General features: G+C 40.7%; 1 protein-coding gene across 6 annotated transcripts in view; it reads left to right on the top strand.

Annotated features, from left to right (window-relative positions):
• The window catches only part of SGCG (sarcoglycan gamma), a 141,620-nt gene extending 118,569 nt beyond the window's left edge, over nt 1–23,051 (top strand). For all 6 annotated transcript variants that reach the window (XM_038175207.2, XM_038175198.2, XM_038175214.2 and 3 more), the window contains 2 exons: nt 18,810–18,933; nt 19,379–23,051. In XM_038175207.2, coding sequence (XP_038031135.1) covers nt 18,810–18,933; nt 19,379–19,552 — 298 coding nt within the window. In that variant the 3' untranslated portion in view covers nt 19,553–23,051. The remainder of the gene's footprint in view (nt 1–18,809; nt 18,934–19,378) is intronic.

The following is a 23,051-nucleotide window of genomic DNA, read 5'->3' as shown; positions in this document are numbered from 1 at the left end:
GCTCACTGACGAGTACTAGCATTGTTCTCATAGTTGCCACATACAGATGTCTGACAGTCAACAACTGAGCATTATGACCAGAAGTCCTATGGGAAATCACTTTTAGTACAGCATGTAGTATTTTGCCAGTTCTTCAACTCAAGGTTCAAATGTGACCCACATCATTCTACATTTCTTGGATTTGAAAAGTGCTATAGTAGAAGTGATGTCACTTTTCCAGAGAGTCAGCTTTGGTCAGAGCATGATTATAAATCTATAAATACTGTTAACAGAATATAGGTATATTTAACAATCTACATGTATATTCTGTGAAGATTTCAATATTTCCTAGTGAAAACAGCCTTATTTTAAATAAATACATTCTATTGGCATTCACCAAAACTTTAAAAATGTAATTTAAGAAACTATCGTTCATATTTTGATGAAATACCTCTGTCCAACAATGAAAAGCATCAAAATATGTATGTACGAGTTTCTGATATTCATGTTGTAGAATACTGGTAGCTTGAGGGCATAATTATACTGATACATCTCAGCATTTAGATAAGGCATGTACTTGTGGGTTGCTGGTAAACATCCCAACCTGTATATTCAAAATAAATATGTCCCTGCTGTGGCAGCCTGTAAGTTTACTTTTCTTATGGCTTCTGCTTCTGTTTGACTCTTTATGAAGTCTTACTTTTATCCTTTCCATTCCTCATGCATAATCTATTTCCTTTTCCACTCAAAGTATAGGTTTGCTAGGGTTAAATTGGACAGTAAGAAACTGCTGGAAGGTGAAGCTCTGGGGTTCTGTAAGGAAGGAAGAAAGTCTAGAAGGAGATGTATAGAAGCCAATCAGGGTAAAAGCATTCACAAAATCATTGCTTAATCATATTTGTAATACCAATGCTTACATGCTAATTGACTAAAAATACCATTTGACTAATTGAAGTACAGTGATTTTTATTTGCATTCATTATGCAAATTAAAAGCCCAGTCAGTCAGAAGAGAATGAATTGCATAATGGAAAAGTGAGTCTACAATTATAAGCCAGTATTTGTAAAGCATCTCTGCTCCCTGACTAGTGAGACATTTCTACTGCAATATAATTTTATGAGACCTGGCATTAATTTGCTAGATACACATTTGCATTCATGTACTTTACTGCTTTCATGTTAACTGAAAACACCATCACATACTTCTTTTGGAAGCTTAAAGATTTTCTTTCCATTCAATTAATGATTTCAAATCTATGAGAACGCATAGTGTAAAAGGATGGGATGGTACAGGTCATCACATTTATCACCTTTTCAAAAACATATCTGACAATTTTAAAGATCTGACATATATTTTAAAATACTTTATTAACATAGGCCTGGGTACTATTTCACATCTTGTCTTCTAAAATGAAAGTATTTTCCAAGTAAAATCTCTTTTCTCTGTCATGGGTTGCCAGTTTCTTTTTGTGCACCCATCTACTTAAAACAGGTTGTTCATTGGGACTGACATTACAAATTACAGTGCTATTTTTTTGCTTAATTACAACAATTCCTTATGTCACGTCTCATATTCTGTCAATATATTAAAGTACTAGCTCCATAAGCTCAAGTCATTTTTTAATTTTTCTTGTTTTTCAGGCATTGAATTTGTAACATCTTCTGCATAGGTTTGTACTTACATTCATTCTAAGATATTTCTGATACATCCCTAGCATATTACAAAGAGAATAACAGTAAGGGAAAGGAGACCCGTCTGCACTGATTATTTTCAACTAACAGTGCTCTCTGTACAACTGTTTTCTCTTCAGCTGAAATCAGAAGATACTGTAGAGTTTCCAAACTCAAGGAAATGTACTTCAAAGCATTTACCCTTTTCACATACCTGGAAGCTTTAATCTGTCGAGATAATCTTTCCCCAATATTTAATTTCACCATCTTTCTTGAGCTATTTATGAGCACATATTCCTGGTGGGCATGCAAGTGCCTGGACTACAAACAATACACACATGGCCAGCCACACCAAACAACCGAAGAGTAGTACCATTACCCAGCCACATCAACACAAACAGACATCACATAAGCATGAGTAGCATGGACAGCTCAGTGTTGTTCCTCCTCCCTGGCTAACCAGTATTGAGGTCCACTGGTGAAATACACATACACACACACACACACACACACACAAAAAAAAGGTTCCTCCAGTAGCTAGCTTTGAACATGCAGTGTATCATGCAGTAGACCAGCCTGCTTCAGGTTTGAGTGCTGAGAACACTCATCCTGCTCACCAGCTAACCAGCTAACCAGCTAGTCAGGCTTGAAGTTCACCACACTCTCTTCATACACACAAGCTCAGAGTAGGGAACAAACTCATACAGAAAATAGTTAGGATTTAAGATGAATAGAGGATAAACCACAGTAGTCAAGAACTGACCAGCCATTTGTTTGCACCCAACCAGCCACTTTTATCCCCGTTTCCTCCTATTTTTTCCTTTTTTTCATCTCTTTGATCCACTTTGATCTATCTTTTTTCCTTTCTTTGATCCTTCCCCTAAACATCCCATAATAAGTTTTACACAACTCAGGAGGTCACCCTGCTATGTCTCAAGATGCACCTCCTCTTGCATGCCGTAGTAAGTCTTGTAGGCAATAACCCCTTTTACTCTGCATGACATTACAGAAAGAGAGTTTATTTCATTGACTCCTCTTGGTGGATTTCACACCAAGGAGAATGGTCTCATTTGTTTCCCTCTGGTGCTCATAGGAGTGGTCCATTCTGTATTCTCTCTTTCCACTGATGTGGCTGTTCATGCTCCTTCACTCATCGTTCTTCTGATTCTCCACAGATCTGTCTTTATTAGCCTTTAGTAGCATTACCTAACAGAGCTGGCAGTAGGACAGGATCCTGGCTAGCTTTTTAACTGAGAGCTCCCCAGGCTGACCACATCAAGTCAGCTGTAGATGCTGTATTGAGATTTCAAGGTTTGGTCTTGGTGGCCAAGAGGTCTTACTTAACCTTGAACATGCTTCGGTTCAAATTTACCAGTTTGTGGGAGGCACCCCTGCACTAGTGAAAACAGTTGGAGCCTCCATTACATACATACACATAGATTAAACTGGGTCACCCAATGTTTCACCCAAAGCTGATTGATTTAAGGAATTTTCAAAATCTTATAAATAAATGAAGGACAAATGGACTATATGACCTTAGGGGACTAACTTACTTCTGCTGCTTAGATAATCCTCCTTTCTGTAATGCTGAGTCTGTAGAGGCGCTCTCTCCTGCTCTCACAGAAGATGTTTCCCTCCTGAGGTAGGAGAAACATTTGGTGACCAGTGGAAACAGAGCCTCAGATCTAGCAAGCCTGTTTTCACATAGATGTATTGGCAGTCAGAGCTGCTCTCCTGAGCACCTACAGTGTTTTGTGCATCAGAGAACTGCCTCTGAAACCAGTGAGTGATACCTCAGTAACAGTAGAGGAAATCCATGCACCAACATTAGTGGCCTTTTTGCCAAATAAGATTTCCCTAAGAACACATGCTAGGTTTCTGCCCATTCTTGTAACTGACTTCCACTTAAGATAGTAAGGTGGCTGATGTTCTTCCTAAAGCCTCAGCTTTTCAGAGAAGTTACTTAACACATTAAAATCAATAGGAGTTATTTCTGCTGCTTGTACAGGACAAAGCCATTTACATGTTTTCCATGGCTGCTTATGTCAGTAGCGCAAAGACTGGAGGTATAATGATTTCTACTCCTACACTGTTGAACTGCATACCTGATAATGTCAGATTATTCTGTGAGATTGCTGAAGTGAACGTGTCATCAGTGATTAAAGCATACTCCACCAGTGTGCAAGCTACCGTGAAAATTTCATTAATGATTGTCACAGTTATAGACACCTTGCAGATGACCACCTGGAGCTCTTTCTGTAAGTCTATGATTATGCTGTCACTTTAAGATGTCTAAGATGTAACATTGAGCTGGGTAGAGCACCCCTTACGTTAGTTTTCACTTACATACTTGCCAGCACTTATATCAAAGAAAGTAGGGGAAGGCATGAAATAGGAGTCCCCCACCATAAGGATGTGCATGTGGCAAATGAAAGGGAAAAAAAGGGAAGAAGGGGAGCATTTCTTAATAACAGTAGTTCTTTAAGATATATTGCACATGTGCACGGGCACGTCTCACATTCTTTACCCTCTCTCTGAGCTTTTATGTGCAGTTGTGAGGACAATGACAAGAGTGTGGCACACTCAATCACTGTACTAATGAATCAGAAGAGGGAAATGGTATGACCTGCTTGTTAGCAAAGACCTCTTCACTTGAGTGTTTCTTTTCATGAATATCTGTAGAACAAGTGGACATTATGAAGAGCACCTACTGAATAATTCTGGTTTCTTGAAATCTTTGTATGCTTCTAAATAACAAAGGAAAAAAAGTGGTTGAGTTATATAAAAGGAAAGGCATGGCGCATTTGAATCTGAAAGATATTTTTAAGAAAATAAAGATTCATAATAAAAATAATAACCAGATTTTGACAATACTGATGCAAAGAAAGTTATTATATCAGAGTAAAAATTTATAACACTATAAGTTGCTTTATAATATCATTAAAGTCGTTTGAAAAAGATAACCATGCTGGAAACATCTGTGGTGTGCCAGATTCAATCATATTCACTGGGGTCTTGGTTGTTTTTAATTACCTTGAGAGTCAGCACATCACAAAATTGAGGTCATCCTGGAGACCTTTTTTGAATTAGCTCTGCTTACCACTCTTTATCATAACCGCCAGTCTTGAGAGAAGCTTCTATTTTAATCAAATCTCAGTTCTGATCTTCAGTCTTCATTCCTTCAATATCTCTGAATTGAGTGACAGTGAACAAACAGGCAAAAACATCTCAGTATTTAAGATGGATGAAGCACTAGCAAACAAATAACTACACTCTAATAATCATGCCTGCTATGCTCTTGAATAGGTTATAAATGTTGTTTTGAATTGCTTTTATAGTCTTTTCAAAGTATCATTAAAACTTGGCAATGTTTTATTCTCTTTTCAAAAGAATATATAAGTGCATTTGTCCTAGAACTTGAATCATTTCTTTCATATTGCTTACATAAAATAAGTTCTGTTATCCAAAACCTTGGGAACTGGAAAACATCTGTTGTTCAAATCTGGCCTTGTAATTGTACTTGCATACAAAGATCACCCCTAAGCAGTAAGCAATGTTGGTGCCTGCAGTGCTTATGCTTCACAATTCCCTTGAATCCAGAACCTTATAATTGAACTTTACTGGAATCATCAGTTGCCAGTCATTTTGCATTTAGAACGTAAATATGGAACAAATTGGAACAGTGACTATTTTAAGAAAGAAAAATATGATGAGAAAATTTTTTTATTTAAATAATGGAAGATATGCTGAAGAACATACCAGCTGACAACAGCAAATAATCCCAACATTTAAGAATGCTGCTTGAAAGGAATGGAGTGCCTCAGGGATATGCCCTTTAGCCTTGATCATTTTTAATGTAAGGCAACATAAGCTAAAAACCAACAGTGATACGTATTTGAAAAGCAACCACACTTCCTTAATGTATGGAGTAGAGCTAAAACAAAAACAAACAAAACAACAATAACAAACACCTGCTCAAAACTTTGGGTAATCCTAAATGTGTTCCTCATTGTTTCCATGATTCAGCTCATAATTCAGCACACACTTCTGGTTACCATTCAACTCATACATATTCAGGCTGCATTCACACAAGAGATTCCAATCATAGAGGATCTCTGTGCCCAGTATAAAGAGGTGCATCTTAAATGCTCACCCAGGTTTAAAACTCTCCTCTCTCTGCAAGCAGAAACACTCATTCACAATTCATTCACTGAAGTGGGAAGGGTTCCTCTCATGAATCATCGAATATCCTAAGTTGGAAGGGAGCCACAAGGATCATCAAGTCCAACTCGTAGCTCCATACAGGACCACCCAAAAATCAAACCACGTATCTGAGAGCACTGTCCAAATACTTCTTGAACTCTGGCAGGCTCAGTGCCATGACCACTGCCCTGGGGAGCCTGTCCCAGTGCCCGAGCACCCTCTGGGTGCAGACCCTTTCCCTAACCCCCAGCCTGACCCTCCCCTGTCCCAGCTCCATGCCGTCCCCTCGGGTCCTGTCGCTGTCCCCAGAGAGCAGAGCTCAGCGCCTGCCCCTCCGCTCCCCTCGTGAGGGAGCTGCAGGCCGCCATGAGGCCTCCCCTCAGCCTGCTCTGCTCGGGGCTGAGCAAACCAAGGGACTGCAGTTGCTCCACATACGTCTTCCCCTTAGCCCCTTCACCATCTTTATTTCCCTCCTTTGGATGCTGTCTAATAGTTTTATATCCAGTAGGTTTACATATGAACCATCCTCATAAATATTTTTTTCAGAGGTTAATTAAAATCCCTGGAACATGGCTTCAGGGTTTTACAACTGCTCGGACAGATAGTTTAGGTGCAATTGATCTCATTTCATTTATACATCTGGAGTGTAGCTAGCCACATTGGATCTCATCACCTCTTTGCAGGAAGAAACACGTATTGTTAGGGCATGATACATTTTACCCCAAGAGAGGCACCTGAAATAGATTTGATGAATTAAGCCCTAGCAGTGCCTGTTTTTCTCTGTTCATTTTGAAGGGTGCACAGGGGATGTCCAGTACTCATTACCAGAGGCAACTACATTTGTTTAGAAGAGTCATACACTTACCAACAGTGCCATGTTTGGCTAAGCTCCGAAGACATGAAAATTCATCATAATAAACAAGGCCACACACTGTCCTGGGAAATATTCCAATCCCAGAGTGAAGCTTTTTCCACTTGTAGGCCTATATTCCTTGAATTCATTTAAATTGTTAATCATTGTTTATATAGCCTTGTAACAAGGACTAGCAAATACTGCCAATTACTGGCTCTTGTTTGCTATCAGACACAAGGTAATGAGTCCTTCCAAGGTAATAATTAGCTTGGAGGCCCTGACCATGCTAGAACCTTGTCTCTTCAGGAAAGTCATGAAGTCATGATCCCATCATATTTACCTAAAATAAGTGTATTTTCCTTCTATGTTGCTAAAATCCATAGAAATGGGGGGGGGGGGGGTGTTCAGATATTATTTTTAAGCTCAGTAATCATACTTTCACAGCTTGTTTATTTCAGACCAAAATAGTTGACAATGTTATTTTCAAGAGAGTATGAACTTTTCAAGTAAGAATCCTGCGGCAATATTACACGTCATACAAAAGTCCTGTATTACTATTAACAGCTTATATCAGATAACACTTGTCCAACAACTGCTGCATCACTGAGTAGGACTCTCATTACATGTATATATGTAAATGACAACAGCGTTATTGTCCCAAGAAAGAAGGCTACCAGAAAGGGCAAAACCTACTGAATCTTTGTGTAATTATTTCAGAGTAGCTCTGCTGTTACTGAAGTATGTGGGATGTTTCAGTGCATTACAATGTTCTTTTGTGTCTATTTTCTAGAGGTCAGAAATGTTACAAACCACCAGCAAAGCCTAGCACATTTTGAGACTTTCCCAAGTGATTGCAGACAAAATAATAGACCTCCCCAAATGACATTTTCATCAATGTGTTTAACCAGTAAGCAGAAGAGACTTGAGAAAAAAGTGACTTTTAAAATCAAATTGCAACAAATTGCTCCATCATTTTGTAGTCTCTAAATTACAACATAGTGCCACTGAAGTTTTTTAAAAAATGGCTTCATAATTACTAAAAAAACGAGGTAGTTTATGTGCAGCTCCTTCATTCTGGCCAAATAATTTTTCTCTAATAGATTTCTTTTGTATGTAAATGCAGACCTCTAAACAGATACTCTTGTAGTTTGTTGCTCTGAATTCAGTTGTCACCTACTCATTTTCTTCTGATATTATCAGACAACTTTTCTATATTTTTCCAAGATACTGGTGATTTTCTTTTTTATTTCTGGAATGGTAAATTTTATGGAGAAGTATTAGCCTTGGCATTCTTAAGTCAGAAGTATTTTTCTAATATTAAGATGTAATTTGCGCTATTATAAGTTTTCCTGTGCATTTGTCTGGAATGAAATAGCCAGGTGCACTTCAAAGAAAATGGAAAAAGGTTCTTTTTTTTTTTTAATTTTTAAGTAATTGTTACTTCATTCTTCTTCATTAAAACCATACTGTTTTGCATATTACGTTTTATTGTGACATAAATGATCGACTAACTTGGGATTCAGTGTAAGGGAGCTGTAGGTATTGACATTAGTCTTACTGGAACAGAATGTGTGTCCTGAGGCAAACAAGTCCCAGGAGCAATAACTCTTAGAAAATGGTTTCTTTGAACTAAGTTACAAAAATTGGGATGATATAACATAACCATTGACCAAGTAATGGACTCAACAGGGGAAAATGGATGCTGTTTTTCAGTCAAATTTTTTTTCATTATAGTTTATTTAGTTTAAATCACTGAAGCTCAGACTTAGAGTATCAAATGAAATGGAAGAATACAAAAGACTGCACCATACAGGTAGGAAGCAATTACTCCACCCTTTAATGAAGAAATTCAGTTTGTGTGATTTACAATAGGATGTTTTCAATTAAAAAAAAGAAAGTCCATTACTGTGCAGAAACTGATTGAGGAATATTTAATTAGTCATTATTATTTTGCATTTTTTGACATTTAGTAATCAGAGTTTATTGCTGAGTACTAATACTTCCTTGTACTTAAGGTATATACAGTTTTTTGGAACATGCTGTGAAACTCAACTTTCCTGTTTGAATGGAGATGTAGTTTTAGGAGACATTACAATGAAAATAATTTTCCAAAACAAAACAGAAATGAGGCATATACTGAGTCTGAGAGTTCAGTCCTTCTGTCTTGTCCTTCTTTGCCTTTGGACCTGCTGGCAAACAACCAAAAGCCTCAAGACAGAACACCAAGATCCATAGCTGTGTGCATTATTCTTCCTACATCCTGATCACCCTCCACACTTGTCTGACCTCAAAACAGCAAGCTGCTGGGAGATAAGTGAGTTTGGGTGAGAATTGGCAGCAGGCATTAGTGTGTGCCTGCTGCTCACCTTTCCAGCTCCAATTTGGGAAAGGTTTTGCACAAGCTCATGTCAACAGAAATCCAGCTTCCTCGTAAAGAGAGAATACGGTTTGAAATTCTGTACATTGGACCATAAATTAATAATGATCACTTTTTCCAGTGTAACTAGTGTATGCTCTGGCTATGGTTTACCCTCTTACAATGTCTAGCTGCATTGCTGGTGAATTAGACTGCCTTCAGATTGATTATATATATATATATATATATATATATATACACCTATTGCCTTTCAAAGGTTAACATGCACTCAAAGAGCAGAGCTGAAAGCAGAATGATGCAGAGAACCATGGCCAGCTAAGCCCACAGAATCCTCTGTAGGCTGCTTTTTGACTCTAGAGATACTAGTTTCTTAGCAGGTTAAAGATTCTCCTTTCCCCCTTTTTATTCCCTCTCTTTTTTTTTGTTCCTTACCTTTCCTATTCTTCCATGGCTCTGTGGCCTCCAGTCACTGACTAATTTTATTTCTGTTCCTCTTTCACCTTTCTAAAGTCAGACTTGAACTCAAGGGCATGTATACCTGTTAAGACTCCTTTCTTCATGCTAGAGGCATATGGGGGGATTCTTCTTTACTTGACAATGTGAAAAATCTATTTTCTTTATGTGCCAACAGCATATGTTGCTCTATACCCCATTTTCATAAGCTGTGGCCTGGATAACCTCAGTACTTCTGCATCTTTATATACAGTAGCATTTTCTTTCCTAACTCGTCCTGTTTCTTTCTAGGAAATAAAGTAGGAATGAGAAGTTACATATATTAATAATCTTAGAAAAAAGATGAGCCTAGTCTTGGAAGTTCATATGCACAGGCAGCATTGCATGGGGCTTACTTTCAGAGTATTGTAGGTTTGCAGGATGAGATCTTTAGTCCCATAACTGGCAACCTTATTGAACTCACTGTAATGGCGTTATTTGGCCTTGGAACAGTTTAGTCAACACACCATTTTTTGTAAATGCTTTCTAACACTGAGATGTCATGGAGGTCATTTACTGAGAAGTGGTTCACACAACCATGTACTCATAAAAAGAAGAGTGGGAGACAACCATATCAGGTCATGAGGTTTGATGTTATTATCTTCATGAAACTTCAAGGGAAATAAGAATAACATGCAAATATGACCAGTGCAGAAAGTACCGTTATCCCAGCTCCAGCTCTTCTGAGTATCATTTTTTATATCTCTTCTTTTTTCTTCATGTTCTTCAATCTTTTCTCTAACACTATACTTCCCATGCCTGCTGCTATACATGTATCAATGCCTAGGAGCAAGTGTGAAGCAGCATCTTCAGTCCCATAGACTAAATGACATAAAGAAAGGGGCACGGGATATTTCACTGTTTTCTGACCTCATTAGTATCATAGAATCTTACAGTGATTAAGGTTGGAAAAGCCCTCCAAGATCACCTGGTCCAGCCATCCCCCTACCACCAATGTCACCCACCAAACCATGTCCCTAAGCACCACGTCCAACCTTTCCTTGAACACCCCCAGGGATGGTGACTCCACCACCTCCCTGGGCAACCCGTCCCAGTGCCTGACTGCTCTTTCTGAGCAGAAATGTCTCCTAAATTCCAACCTGAAATTATGTCTTCATTCTTAAATCAGACCTACTATATATTTATTTGACCTTTTTTGCATGAATCCTTTTATTTTAATTATAGTAAAGCACTATGGAAGGAAGATTGAGCACATTAGAGAAACATAAGTGATGGATTAATAAATGTTATGAATTCTCATAAAAATCAATACTGGCAAGCATTGTGAACAACTTTTAATGAAATTGTGAACTAGCTAGTATTTAGCTTGGGCCCAGCTAGTGTTCTTTCATTGTTTAAAAGAGCTTTCCAACAACCACAACAAAAATCACCATACCAATATCTTATTAATGGTGTAGTTAAACATAAATAATGCAATACAAAGTAAATCAAGTCCATTTATTTATGAGATTTTGTTTCTGCTGCATACAAGGGTCCTTTCTTTAATTAAAGATAAGTCGATGCTAGAACACATAGGTGCTTCTCTTTTACTGATACAAGAATACATTTAACTCACATGCCTTATACAGTGCTAATTTCTTTACCACACCTTTAACTTTTTAGTGCCAGGTTTACCTTTTACTTTTCACTAAATGTTCTCTGTTTTGTAAAAGTGATCAGGATATTCGATATTTTAACCAAAAGGCAAGAGAATTTAGCTGTATGTATGCAAACAGCTGCTGTTGGGTGCACCACAGTTTCAAAGGCAGTGTCCATTTACCTTTCCAGTCCACTTACACTAAACCTGGACTCTCTTAGGTTGGCGCTGGGAGGAATAGTCCATGAACTTTTATATAGAGTAACATCCAGGAGTTCTGTCTCTAATGAATTCAGGATACTTACTGACTCGTAAGATGTAAGAGACAGAAAAGGGCCAGAAGGAAGGAATTAGCTACTCCCCAGATCTACAAGAGGAAGCTGGTTCCTCTGTCCCACTCTTAAGAGTCAAGCAACCCCACATTGCTTTATGAAGGGCACTGGGGCTCCTGAAGACCACAGTATTCTTTCTGCAGTGCTAAAACCAACTCTCTGATACGTTACGTTACTTGTAAGATCAAGTATGAGCCAGGCAACAGCTAGTCCAGAGCACTCCCCACAACACATACAATGTGGGTGTCAAGTCCTTGGCATCAAATGTTGTGTAATCCCACTCCATTCCTCCTGCACTGCACCAGTTGCTAATAACCCCTGTCAGCTACCCCAGTACCTAGCAGCTACCCCTAAGTGCTGAATCCCTCTTCTCAAATGAGACACAAGCTGTGACAGATATCTCCTTTTGTACAGCATATTACATAAATTAATCACTCAGATGATAAAGATTCTCACTCCATTCTGTTAAATGCAATTTTTATGCCTGTAATAAAAATAATAATATATTAAAAAGATGAAGTGATTGGTAACAATATATTCCCTCATCGTTTGACTTCAAACACTACAAAAGGACCAGAAACTCCAAGACTGTCCTCTAAGTCTCCCTGCACCTCTTGCATTTGCAAGCAAGCTGAATTCCTGTTTTGCCAAGAATTTTGAGGGATGCATTTTTATTTTTGCTCAGCCCCCTCTACTCTCTTCTTCCTTTTATTTCCTAGGGAAGAGACCTTGAAACTTTATCAGCCACTGTATGCACACAGTAGTGTATCTATCTGCTCCCTGACTGATGCAAACTTTATGCACTGCATAGCAACTTCTAGTTTTAAGTAGATCCGCTGGTCACTGAACCAATCTGTGGTCTCCAGAGCTTTAAGGACATAGGAAAAGTCCAAACCTGCCCAGCAGTGACAAACTGGCAGTTCTTCAAGGCTGTGACCACTGAAGAATTTACGGTCAAGTCTAAGGACTGGTGAAGTCACGGGCTTTGGGATCAAGCAGGGACTAAGAAGGGACGTTCAAAGGCATGGTTCAGCTCAGTCATGTAGTTTCCACAATAGGTGCCTGTTTCCCTTTTATTATGTCTGGATTTGAGACACGGAGTCTTTGACATGACAGCTGTATAAAGAAATATGTCTTTATTGTTACTGAATGTTGCCTTTGTTAAAATCTCACACACATGACTTCCAGAAGGGCTTAAAATCACTGCTTGAGCTTCACTGCAGTTTCCATTGCCCAGAAGCCCCAATAAGGTAAATCCTAATAAATTAGCTAACCCCACCCATAGTTAATCTAGAAATAGGACCCTGTTTACTAATAAACATTAGAAAATTAGGATTGTGATTAATACACCAAATGTAATCCTGCCATGTAACTTAAATTACATGCAATTCATATCATAAATCTGTAACTGCTTCCGGATCCTGTAGGCTTCTTGACAGCATTAAATTTCGTAGAAAGTAAAAAATATTTCGCTGTTGCTTGATTACTTTTCAAACTCCATGTCTGATATGCTCTTCAAAAATCTGTCCCAGTCTGCCTCCTTCTAATATGCAACAGACCTTAAAAAGAAAAATTCATATCTACATGTAGATTATTTATATATGTGAAATGCTTTACAAAAAACATGAGCAATTTCAATGTTTATATCATTTCCCTAAAACAAACTAAGGAAACAGTTGTATTCCTGTTATATGCAACTACCTTGACACAGATTTATGAAAATATACTAAACTTCAAATATTGAAAATACAAACTTTGATTAATTTTTCATTATACAATGCATACAAATGTGCATTGAAAAATGCTCCCAGGAAGCAGACCTCCCATGTAAATCACACGATGAAACATCGAGTTCCCTTTTCATGAAAGTTTAAATCTACAGATCTGAAGCAAGGTCATAGAAAAGTTGTTAAATCACAGACACTGTTTAATAAAAATTACTAATAGAAGGCTGATGCAGGACAGAGCTGTGCTCATGCCCTTGTCCTCAGCATGACCATGATAGGTGTTTGTGCCATCTCAGAGTCCCGAAGTAACTGCAAAGAAAGGAAGAACTGAAGCAGTTTGAGTAAATGAAAGACAGCTACATCCGTATTGTGTATGAAATTATTTCATGCTTTAGCATGTGATTGATAGTCAGTGTCCAGACCTACGATGGGATGCATCCTTAGTGCAGGACCTCCTGGGGCACAGTCCTGCTCTCATCCAGGCCGGCAGCCATTCAGCGCACATGAAGAGGCCAACACAGCATCTGCTGGGAGTGCCTGAGTGTGCACACACACATACAGCCCTTGTCCCTAAATTTCAGGAGGTAGACAGCAAGACAGAGAGGCTGGAGAAAGCTGTTGTCTGCCTGGTGATGTTGGGTGACCACACACAGAGAGGGAACAGGGAAGCATGCCTGAGGACTGTGTTACCGATATAGGCCCTGCTATTCTGTGCTTGTAGAAGGAGGGCACAGAACAGACAAGGTAACCCAAATGTAAAGTAAACTGGGACCACCACAGTGTTCCCATAACTCCGAGAAGCTGAATTTTCTCCTGAGACCTTTATTCCTCCTCACCTGGGCTTTATTTTCTCATACAGTCAGTCTGAAAGGCTGGAACCTGCCCAGGTTCCCCCTCCTGTGAGGCTGTCAGGCCAGTACCTCTCAAGAAGGCCTGAGATTTTTCAAAAAATATATCCAGTGATGTAACTTGCTTGCAAAAAATTCAGGTCAAAACTGAGAAAGGACGTTGATAATGTCTGCTGCCTTATTTAAAATGCTAGGAATTGTATTATCTGAAGGAAAACATAAGGTCCTCTAGTTTATTTTCTCTAGCCTTAGTATTGACCTGTTCAATGGGGGCTGCAAAATTCCAGCTGGTGTCACCAGGGAGGGTCCAGAAACAAAACACAGTTTGTAAGAAGTCTGATACCAGAGTCCCAGTGCTTCCAAGTGAAGCAGTTCTTTACTGGATAACTCGAAAGAAGCAATATAATCACTAGCTTGTTGCTGAGCTTGGGCTCTCATGATTTTTAATTACTGCTTCTGTCTATTGTGGAAATGGTACCAAAGTCCTGAAGAAACAAGACCTTATCCGTTTGGAAAATAAAATTCAGTAATCCTGCACGGCTGGCCCACCGAGGTGATCACTGAGCTAACACGGTACCTTCCTGCCACCTTGTGGCACAGAGGGGTTTGCAACTTTCCATTATATTGCATAATTTTTCCTTCAAGCTATTTGAGTTTTACGTTTCAAATGCTATCAAGTTATCAAGTTATCAAATGTTATCAAGGAGGATGCCTAGGGCGAGGAGGTCGACTCCACGCATCAGGACTGCCTCCACCAAGAAAGAAAGAAGGGTGATTGTCGTGGGAGACTCTATCCTTAGGGGGACAGAGGGCCCTATTTGTCGGCCTGACCCTACCCGTAGGGAAGTCTGCTGCCTCCCTGGGGCCAGGGTCAGGGACGTTGCCAGGAAGCTCCCCAACCTGGTACGCCCCTCAGACTATTATCCTCTTGTGATAGTCCAGGCAGGTAGTGATGACATTGATGACAGAAGCCTGAAGGCTATCAAAAGAGACTTTAGGGGGCTGGGACGGTTAGTGGACAGAGCAGGAGTGCAGGTAGTATTTTCGTCCATCCCTACGCTGACAGGGAGGGGTACGGAGAGGACAAGGAAAGCCCACCTGTTAAACACGTGGCTCTGGGACTGGTGCCTATGCAGAAATCTTGGGTTTTTCGACCATGGGGCAGTTTACTCAGCACCTGGTCTGATGGCCGTAGACGGGTCCCTATCCTTTAGGGGAAAAAGGATCCTGGGCCAGGAGCTGGCGGGGCTCATTGATAGGGCTTTAAACTAGGTAAGAAGGGGGATGGGGCTGAAGCAAGGACTGTTGGGGCTGTGCCAGGGGGAGCAATGGCAAGGCCGGAGGATAAGGTAAAGGCCCAGCTGAAGTGCATCTACACCAATGCACGCAGCATGGGTAACAAACAGGAGGAGCTGGAAGCCATCGTGCAGTGGGCAGGCTACGACTTGGTTGCCATCACGGAAACGTGGTGGGACCAGTCTCATGACTGGAGTGCTGCGATGCCTGGCTATAGGCTCTTCAGAAGGGACAGGCAGCACAGAAGGGGTGGCGGTGTGGCTCTCTATATTAGAGAGTCTTTCGATGTTGTAGAACTCGAGGCTAGGAATGACAAGATCGAGTCCCTTTGGGTTAGGATCGGCAGGGACAACAAGGCTAGTGACCTGGTCGGGGTCTGCTATAGACCGCCGAACCAGGATGAGGAGACGGATGAGGAGTTCTACAGGCAGCTGACAGAAGTTGCGAAATCGTCGGCGCTTGTACTCGTGGGGGACTTCAACTTCCCTGACATATCCTGGAAGCACAACACAGCCCAGAGGAAGCAGTCTAGGAGGTTTCTGGAGAAAGTGGAAGATAGCTTCCTGACGCAGCTGATTAGTGAACCTACCAGGGGTGGTGCCCTGCTAGACCTTCTCTTCACAAACAGAGAAGGACTGGTGGAGAATGTGATTGTCGGGAACAGTCTTGGGCAGAGTGACCACGAAATGGTGGAGTTCACTATTCTTGGCGGGGCCAGGAAGGGAACCAGTAAAACCACTGTATTGGACTTTCGGAGGGCTGACTTTGGGCTGCTCAGGACACTAGTTGGTGGAGTCCCATGGGAGGCAGTTCTGAAGGGCAGAGGGGTCCAGAAAGGCTGGGTGCTCTTTAAGAGGCAAATCCTAATGGCGCAGGAGCGGTTTATTCCCATGCGCCCAAAGATGAGCCAGCGGGGAAGAAGACCAGCCTGGCTCAACGGAGAATTGTGGCTTGAGCTTAGGAGAAAAAAGAGGGTTTATAATCTTTGGAAAATTGGGCAGGCCACTAAGGAGGACTATAAGGATGTAGCGAGGCTGTGCAGGGACAAGATTAGGAAGGCCAAAGCTCATCTGGAGCTCAATCTGGCTACTGCCGTTAAAGATAACAAAAAACGCTTTTATAAATACATCAACACCAAAAGGAGGACTAGGGAGAATCTCCATCCTTTACTGGATGCGGGGGGAAACTTAGTTACAAGAGATGAGGAAAAGGCGGAGGTGCTTAATGCCTTCTTTGCCTCAGTCTTTAGCGGCAAAACCGGTTGCTCTCTGGATACCCAGTACCCAGAACTGGTGGAAGGGGACGGGGAGCAGGATGTGGCCCTCACCATCCACGAAGAACTGGTTGGTGACCTGCTACGGCACTTGGATGTGCACAAATCGATGGGGCCGGACGGGATCCACCCAAGGGTACTGAGAGAACTGGCAGAGGAGCTGGCCAAGCCCCTATCCATCATTTATCAGCAGTCCTGGCTATCGGGGGAGGTCCCAGCTGACTGGCGACTAGCAAATGTGACGCCCATCTACAAGAAGGGCCGGAGGGCTGACCCGGGGAACTACAGGCCGGTCAGTTTGACCTCAGTACCAGGGAAGCTCATGGAGCAGATCCTCTTGGGAGTCATCATGCGGCACTTGAAGGGCAAGCAGGCGATCAGGCCCAGCCAGCATGGGTTTATGGAAGGCAGGTCCTGCTTGACGAACCTGATCTCCTTCTACGACAAAGTGACGCGCTGGGTGGACGAGGGAAAGGCTGTGGATGTGGTCTACCTTGACTTCAGCAAGGCTTTTGACACCATCTCCCACAGCATTCTCCTCAAGAAACTCGCTGCTCTTGGCTTGGACTGGCGCACGCTTCGTTGGGTTAGAAACTGGCTGGATAGCCGGGCCCAAAGAGTTGTGGTGAATGGAGCCAAGTCCAGTTGGAGGCCAGTCACTAGTGGCGTCCCCCAGGGCTCGGTGCTGGGGCCGGTCCTCTTTAACATCTTCATCAATGATCTGGATGACGGCATTGAGTGCACCCTCAGTAAGTTTGCAGATGACACCAAGCTAGGTGCGTGTGTCGATCTGCTCGAGGGTAGGAAGGCTCTGCAGGAGGATCTGGATAGGCTGCACCGATGGGCTGAGGTCAACTGTATGAAGTTCAACAAGGCCAAGTGCCGGGTCCTGCACCTGGGGCGCAATAACCCCAAGCAGAGCTACAGGCTGGGAGAGGAATGGTTGGAGAGCTGCCAGGCAGAGAAGGACCTGGGAGTGATGGTGGACAGTCGGCTGAATATGAGCCAGCAGTGTGCTCAGGTGGCCAAGAAGGCCAACGGCATCCTGGCTTGTATCAGAAACAGTGTGACCAGCAGGGCTAGGGAGGTGATCGTCCCCCTGTACTCGGCTCTGGTGAGGCCGCACCTCGAGTACTGTGTTCAGTTTTGGGCCCCTCGCTACAAGAAGGACATCGAGGTGCTTGAGCGGGTCCAAAGAAGGGCGACGAAGCTGGTGAGGGGCCTGGAGAACAAGTCCTATGAGGAGCGGCTGAAGGAGCTGGGCTTGTTCAGCCTAGAGAAGAGGAGGCTCAGGGGTGACCTTATTGCTCTGTATAAGTACATTAAAGGAGGCTGTAGTGAGGTGGGGGTTGGCCTGTTCTCCCATGTGCCTGGTGACAGGACGAGGGGGAATGGGCTAAAGTTACGCCAGGGGAGTTTTAGGTTAGATGTTAGGAAGAATTTCTTTACTGAAAGGGTTGTGAGGCACTGGAACGGGCTGCCCAGGGAGGTGGTGGAGTCACCATCCCTGGAAGTCTTCAAAAGACGTTTAGATGTAGAGCTTAGGGATATGGTTTAGTGGGGACTGTTAGTGTTAGGTTAGAGGTTGGACTCGATGATCTTGAGGTCTCTTCCAACCTAGAAATTCTGTGATTCTGTGATTCTGTGAAGTTAAATAACACGGAGTGAAATCTTGGTCTGACTGATTACAATGTCAAAACTTGTTAATTAAAAGACATCTATGCTGCACTAGTTATATTATTTTACATATCTTATTATATTACAAATAAAAACATGTTCAAATGAAACAATGTAAAAATGGGTTTCACTAAAAAATAAATAAATAAATAAATAAATTAGTTATAATTAAATAATCTGAAACTATCTGAAATAATACCTTGCATTTGTAATATTACGACTTCAGCATTTGTATTATTATGAATGCCGATATATTTTTCATTTGGGATGCTTTGGTGTAATTTAAGTTACTAGCTACTTTTTCAAGGCTGCCTGGAAAAAAAAAAAATAAAAAAAATAAAAAAAAATAAAAAAAAAAAGAACCTGCGTCTTTTATATGAGTTCAGGCAAGATCCTTGAAGTGCTTGTTCAAAGTTTACTTGCTTTTCAAACTAAAGAAACATATGAGAATGTGCTCCTATCAGATTTCTTGTTCCTGTTTTCAGGCTGGAATCACCAACACGATCTTTGAGCATGGATGCACCAAGAGGCATTAATATCAAAGCACAAGCAGGGAATATTGAGGCTCTTTCCCAGATGGATATCAAACTACAAAGCAGCGATGGTGTGGTGAGTATAAGCCCTTCTGTTTCTGAAGCTGTGGTTCACAATAAATAACTTCAGGTCTTTTATCAGTTATATCAGTTCTGCTAATTGAATTCCTAAGATTCTAGAGGATGGGATATTAAAATCAATGGTGCCAACAAGAAGACATTTATTTGTGGATCGGATTAAACAATAATGCCAATTGATATAATGCTGTATTAGCTTAGAGAAATGTCTTTTAATAAAACTGTGCTGGAGCTCAGCTCCCTGCCAGTTCCCAGGTGCCCAGGCAGCACTGGGGGCTTCTTGGCAGAGCCCCAGCCCCAGGACTGCTGAACAAAGGCACAAAGCTCTGCAGAAACCATTTAGGCTCTTCTTAATCTACCACCTAGGTCTGTTTGTTTTTATGGCACACTTTATTACATTGTTATCTCAAAAAAAAACATTTGTCCTTCTTTCTCCCATGTAGCTTTTGCTCGATGCAGAAACGGTGCGACTGCCTAAGCTGCCTGAGGGTACAAGAGGTGGATCTGGTATTTCTCAGGGGCTGTATGAAATCTGTGTTTGCCCGGATGGCAAGCTTTATTTGTCAGTGGCCGGCGTGGGCTCCACGTGCCAAGAATACAGTCGTGTCTGCCAGTGAAGCACTAGAAAATGCGGCACGCCCTCGCTATTCTCAGTTTTGTAGTATTGCTAACAAGCATTTACTGAAAGTGGAATTTTCAGAATTTTAAAAACAAAGTACTTCTGTTTATGAAACAAATCTGTACCTACAACTCCGGACTACAGGGTGAAAGGGGAAGAAGAGCACAAATGACATTTCAACTTCAGAAGAATGACCTGAGTCAGATTATATGTTCTGGCAGTCACACTTTGAAAACATCCTGACAGAGAGCGTAAGGAAAAATAAAGGGAGTATGTTTTCTTGCTGAACTATTATTCCGTCAGATGATTATGTCATTACTAATATTTCTGAGCTCCGTGTTTTTTTTCTCTCACTACATGTAAATACTTACTGCATTAGTGGGTGAAATTAAATTGAGGGAACTACTTGAACTATTTGATAAGACAATGCATTATTTGGAGAATTAAGACAGTGCCAGCAAATGGTCTATGCAATTTTGTTCTTGCAATAACACAAAATAGGAAAGATGTGCTATTTGTATAAGTCCTGTGTAAAAGGTGTTAATTTGCTAATAGCTTTTTATTTTAATTTGGCAACATACATGCTGATTTGCGTATTTCTGAGATTCACATAAAAATAATTAATACAAGAAGTTACAGGAGTTATTTATACCTTATGTGTCTTCAATACTGTTCACTAAAGAGAAGAGAAATATGTTTGTATATTTTATAATAGCAATAGTTTGTTGTACCATCACACTCATTTAAACCCCTTTTTGATTTTAGGACACACTAATCCAACAAGGCAATTTACTCTACCAGCTCGACCACTAAAAACAAAATAATTCTTAATGTGGCTCCAGATTGTCTGCTACAAGGAACTGTCTGGGCGGTGGGGGAAAAAAAAAAAATCATTTCCATCTGCAGCTGTTGACTGATATCTCTGATCCTATCAGAGTGGGACTCCATCACAAATGGAGGCAGTAAAATTATTCTTTATTATTTTTTATGTTAGGACTTTGGATACAAAGTAAATTCTCACCAGAGCTGACAAACCATTTATTGACCTTGTAGAGAAACACAACCACAGACCCATTCCCCTGTACAGTGTTGCACCGAATGCAAATAAATTGTTTGCACACCTCTGGGTAGTAGGATTTGTATTAAATAATCTGTCATTTAAACCTCATCGTCTTTTTAACCCCATTGATGCTGTTTTATATACACTTGTTATTATCACCCAAGTAGGAGCTGCTATCACATTGTGCCTTGGGGTCTATTTACAGAAGGATTTTAAACCATAATCATTATTAGACCACAGAATGCCTATCCTTCACAGAAAATAATCTTCATCCTTAAGGCAGGAGAATCAGAACAAACGACGAAGATTGTACCGTGTTTTTACACTTGGTACTTCAGCGTTGGTGGACAACTGAAGAAACCAACACTCAGTTAAGATCCCAGATAGCTACAGAAGCCTGAGTTGAAAAAGAGCCCCCATTTAACAGTATCTGTTCTTATTGCAGCAAAGCCCTGGGTAGTCCCTGTCTCGAGGGCTGCCTTTGTAATTTATCCAATGATGCTAATGTACAGTCCTGAAATTACCCTTCATTAGCAGGGTGGAGCTCTTAGCAATTCCTGCAAATTAGAAGAGATTCAATGGGAAAAGTAGGAAAAGTGTGAGAGTTGAGTTTTTGGGTCCTTTCAGGCAAAGGAGGCAATTAAATCCAGGTCTCCCTTAATATTTGGAGACTACTCTGACTGCTAACATCATGCCTAAGGGAGAAGTAGGAAGCCACACATCCTCCATGTCTAAAATTCCTTATTTCTGGCTTTAGACATCTATCTTCAGGAGTGAATCCAGGGCTCTTGGCCCTAAAGAGGGGAATGTATCCCTACTACTGAATAACGCAACTAAACTCTCAGCTGAAACAACCTTTAACAGAAACCTGTTTTCAGCATTAATTTAAGTTAGTTAGGTGGTTCCAGCTCCATGTACAAGTTTTTCCAGGCCAAATTATGAGTAGTCTTAGCTTATATATATTAGATGAAAATTCTATATATTACAATAAAAGACAGCAAATTCCACTGCATGTGCCAGATACCTAAAAACTACTGCTAAAAGAAACTTGGAGTGCTGTAATGTCCAGAAGTAGTGGAACAGCAAAAGAGGGAGTTAATCCTCAGAGAGTTAAGCCACTGTCTAGTTTCAAAGACATCTCATTTTCCTTATACCTACATTTCCTTCAGCAAGGACCATATACCCACTTCTGTTTGGTACCAAACTGCTCATCTATCTGATTTAATCTCTACATTTTAGCCAGAGACTGAAAATAAGTACGTTAGTCACAATCTGCCTATTCTGCTGGCAATGAAAACAGCATTTTTAAGTTACTCATTTTAAGCTTATGTTTTGGAGGCACACTTTCAAACATGAATTGCCACTTAATACAGTCAAAGGGATAACATCCAGGCTTCCCATATTACACAAGAATAACCTAATGCCTAAAATGTTGGGTATTTGGAGGCAAGGTCTGTTGCAACTTCATCCATTGAAGTTGCTCCATCTTAGTTAACATTTACAAAGCTGTGGTGTAGACCTAAGAAAATAGGGGTGCCATTCCCTGGCTAAGTAACACTACTGAGCATTATAGCACCTCAGATAGACATTGCAATTACTGCCTTTCAGTGGAGGTAATCCTTTTTGACTTGCCTAAGTTCACAGGTGAGTTCTGGGTAGTACAAAACTGCCGTGTACCAGGCTGGGCCATCATCCCAACCACCAGTTTGCCCCTCTTTATTTTTTTTAAACTTCAGTCTCATTTTCATTATTCTGCAAAACTGATGTTAAAACATAATTGCATCTTTTAAGTTGTGAAGTGAAAAGCCGCAGAATCTTTAAACCCTGGATAGCATCTTCTTGTCATTGAAGAACATTTCGGGTATTTTTTCTTTTAATTGTGGTTAGTAAAGAAGCCAAATTCATGCTAAAATTATCACAGTGTAATCAGCTGATGCTATCATCTGAATTGTTAACATCAGTGTAGTTCATACATCACTAACTTATCATTTCTGATATCTCCATGTGGCCATCCTTCCATCAACCTTTATTACTTCCATATTATTGCTTCTACTTGAATCAAACTCTAGTAAAGAGTTAAGAGATTAACAGAAAATTATGGCACAGGAAAATGAGAGTATGCACTTCTCTGATTTATTTACAAAAATGTTAAGCAAATGGAGGAAAAAAAGAAACACCCAGCATCATGAACAGTACTTTTCCCCAAAAAAGAACTATGAATGGCAGTTTTTGTAGCTGGTTGGGATTACTATACAGTGGAAAAGTAAAACATCAAAGCAGTAGTAAATACTTACTGATAATTGCCCAAACACTACCCTTTGTTTCCATTTCACAGGCCTTTAGTATTTACATTTGTTTATATAACTTTATGCAAAAGGAAATTGCAAGAATTAACTGAAAACTGAGTTCTTGAATAAACTTTATACATTTTGAAAAA

Source organism: Anas platyrhynchos, chromosome 1, assembly GCF_047663525.1.
Source record: "Anas platyrhynchos isolate ZD024472 breed Pekin duck chromosome 1, IASCAAS_PekinDuck_T2T, whole genome shotgun sequence".
NCBI classification, from domain to species: Eukaryota; Metazoa; Chordata; class Aves; order Anseriformes; family Anatidae; genus Anas; species Anas platyrhynchos.
The sequence above is the reverse complement of the archived record's forward strand: the minus strand, read 5'-3'. Positions and strand labels throughout refer to the sequence as shown.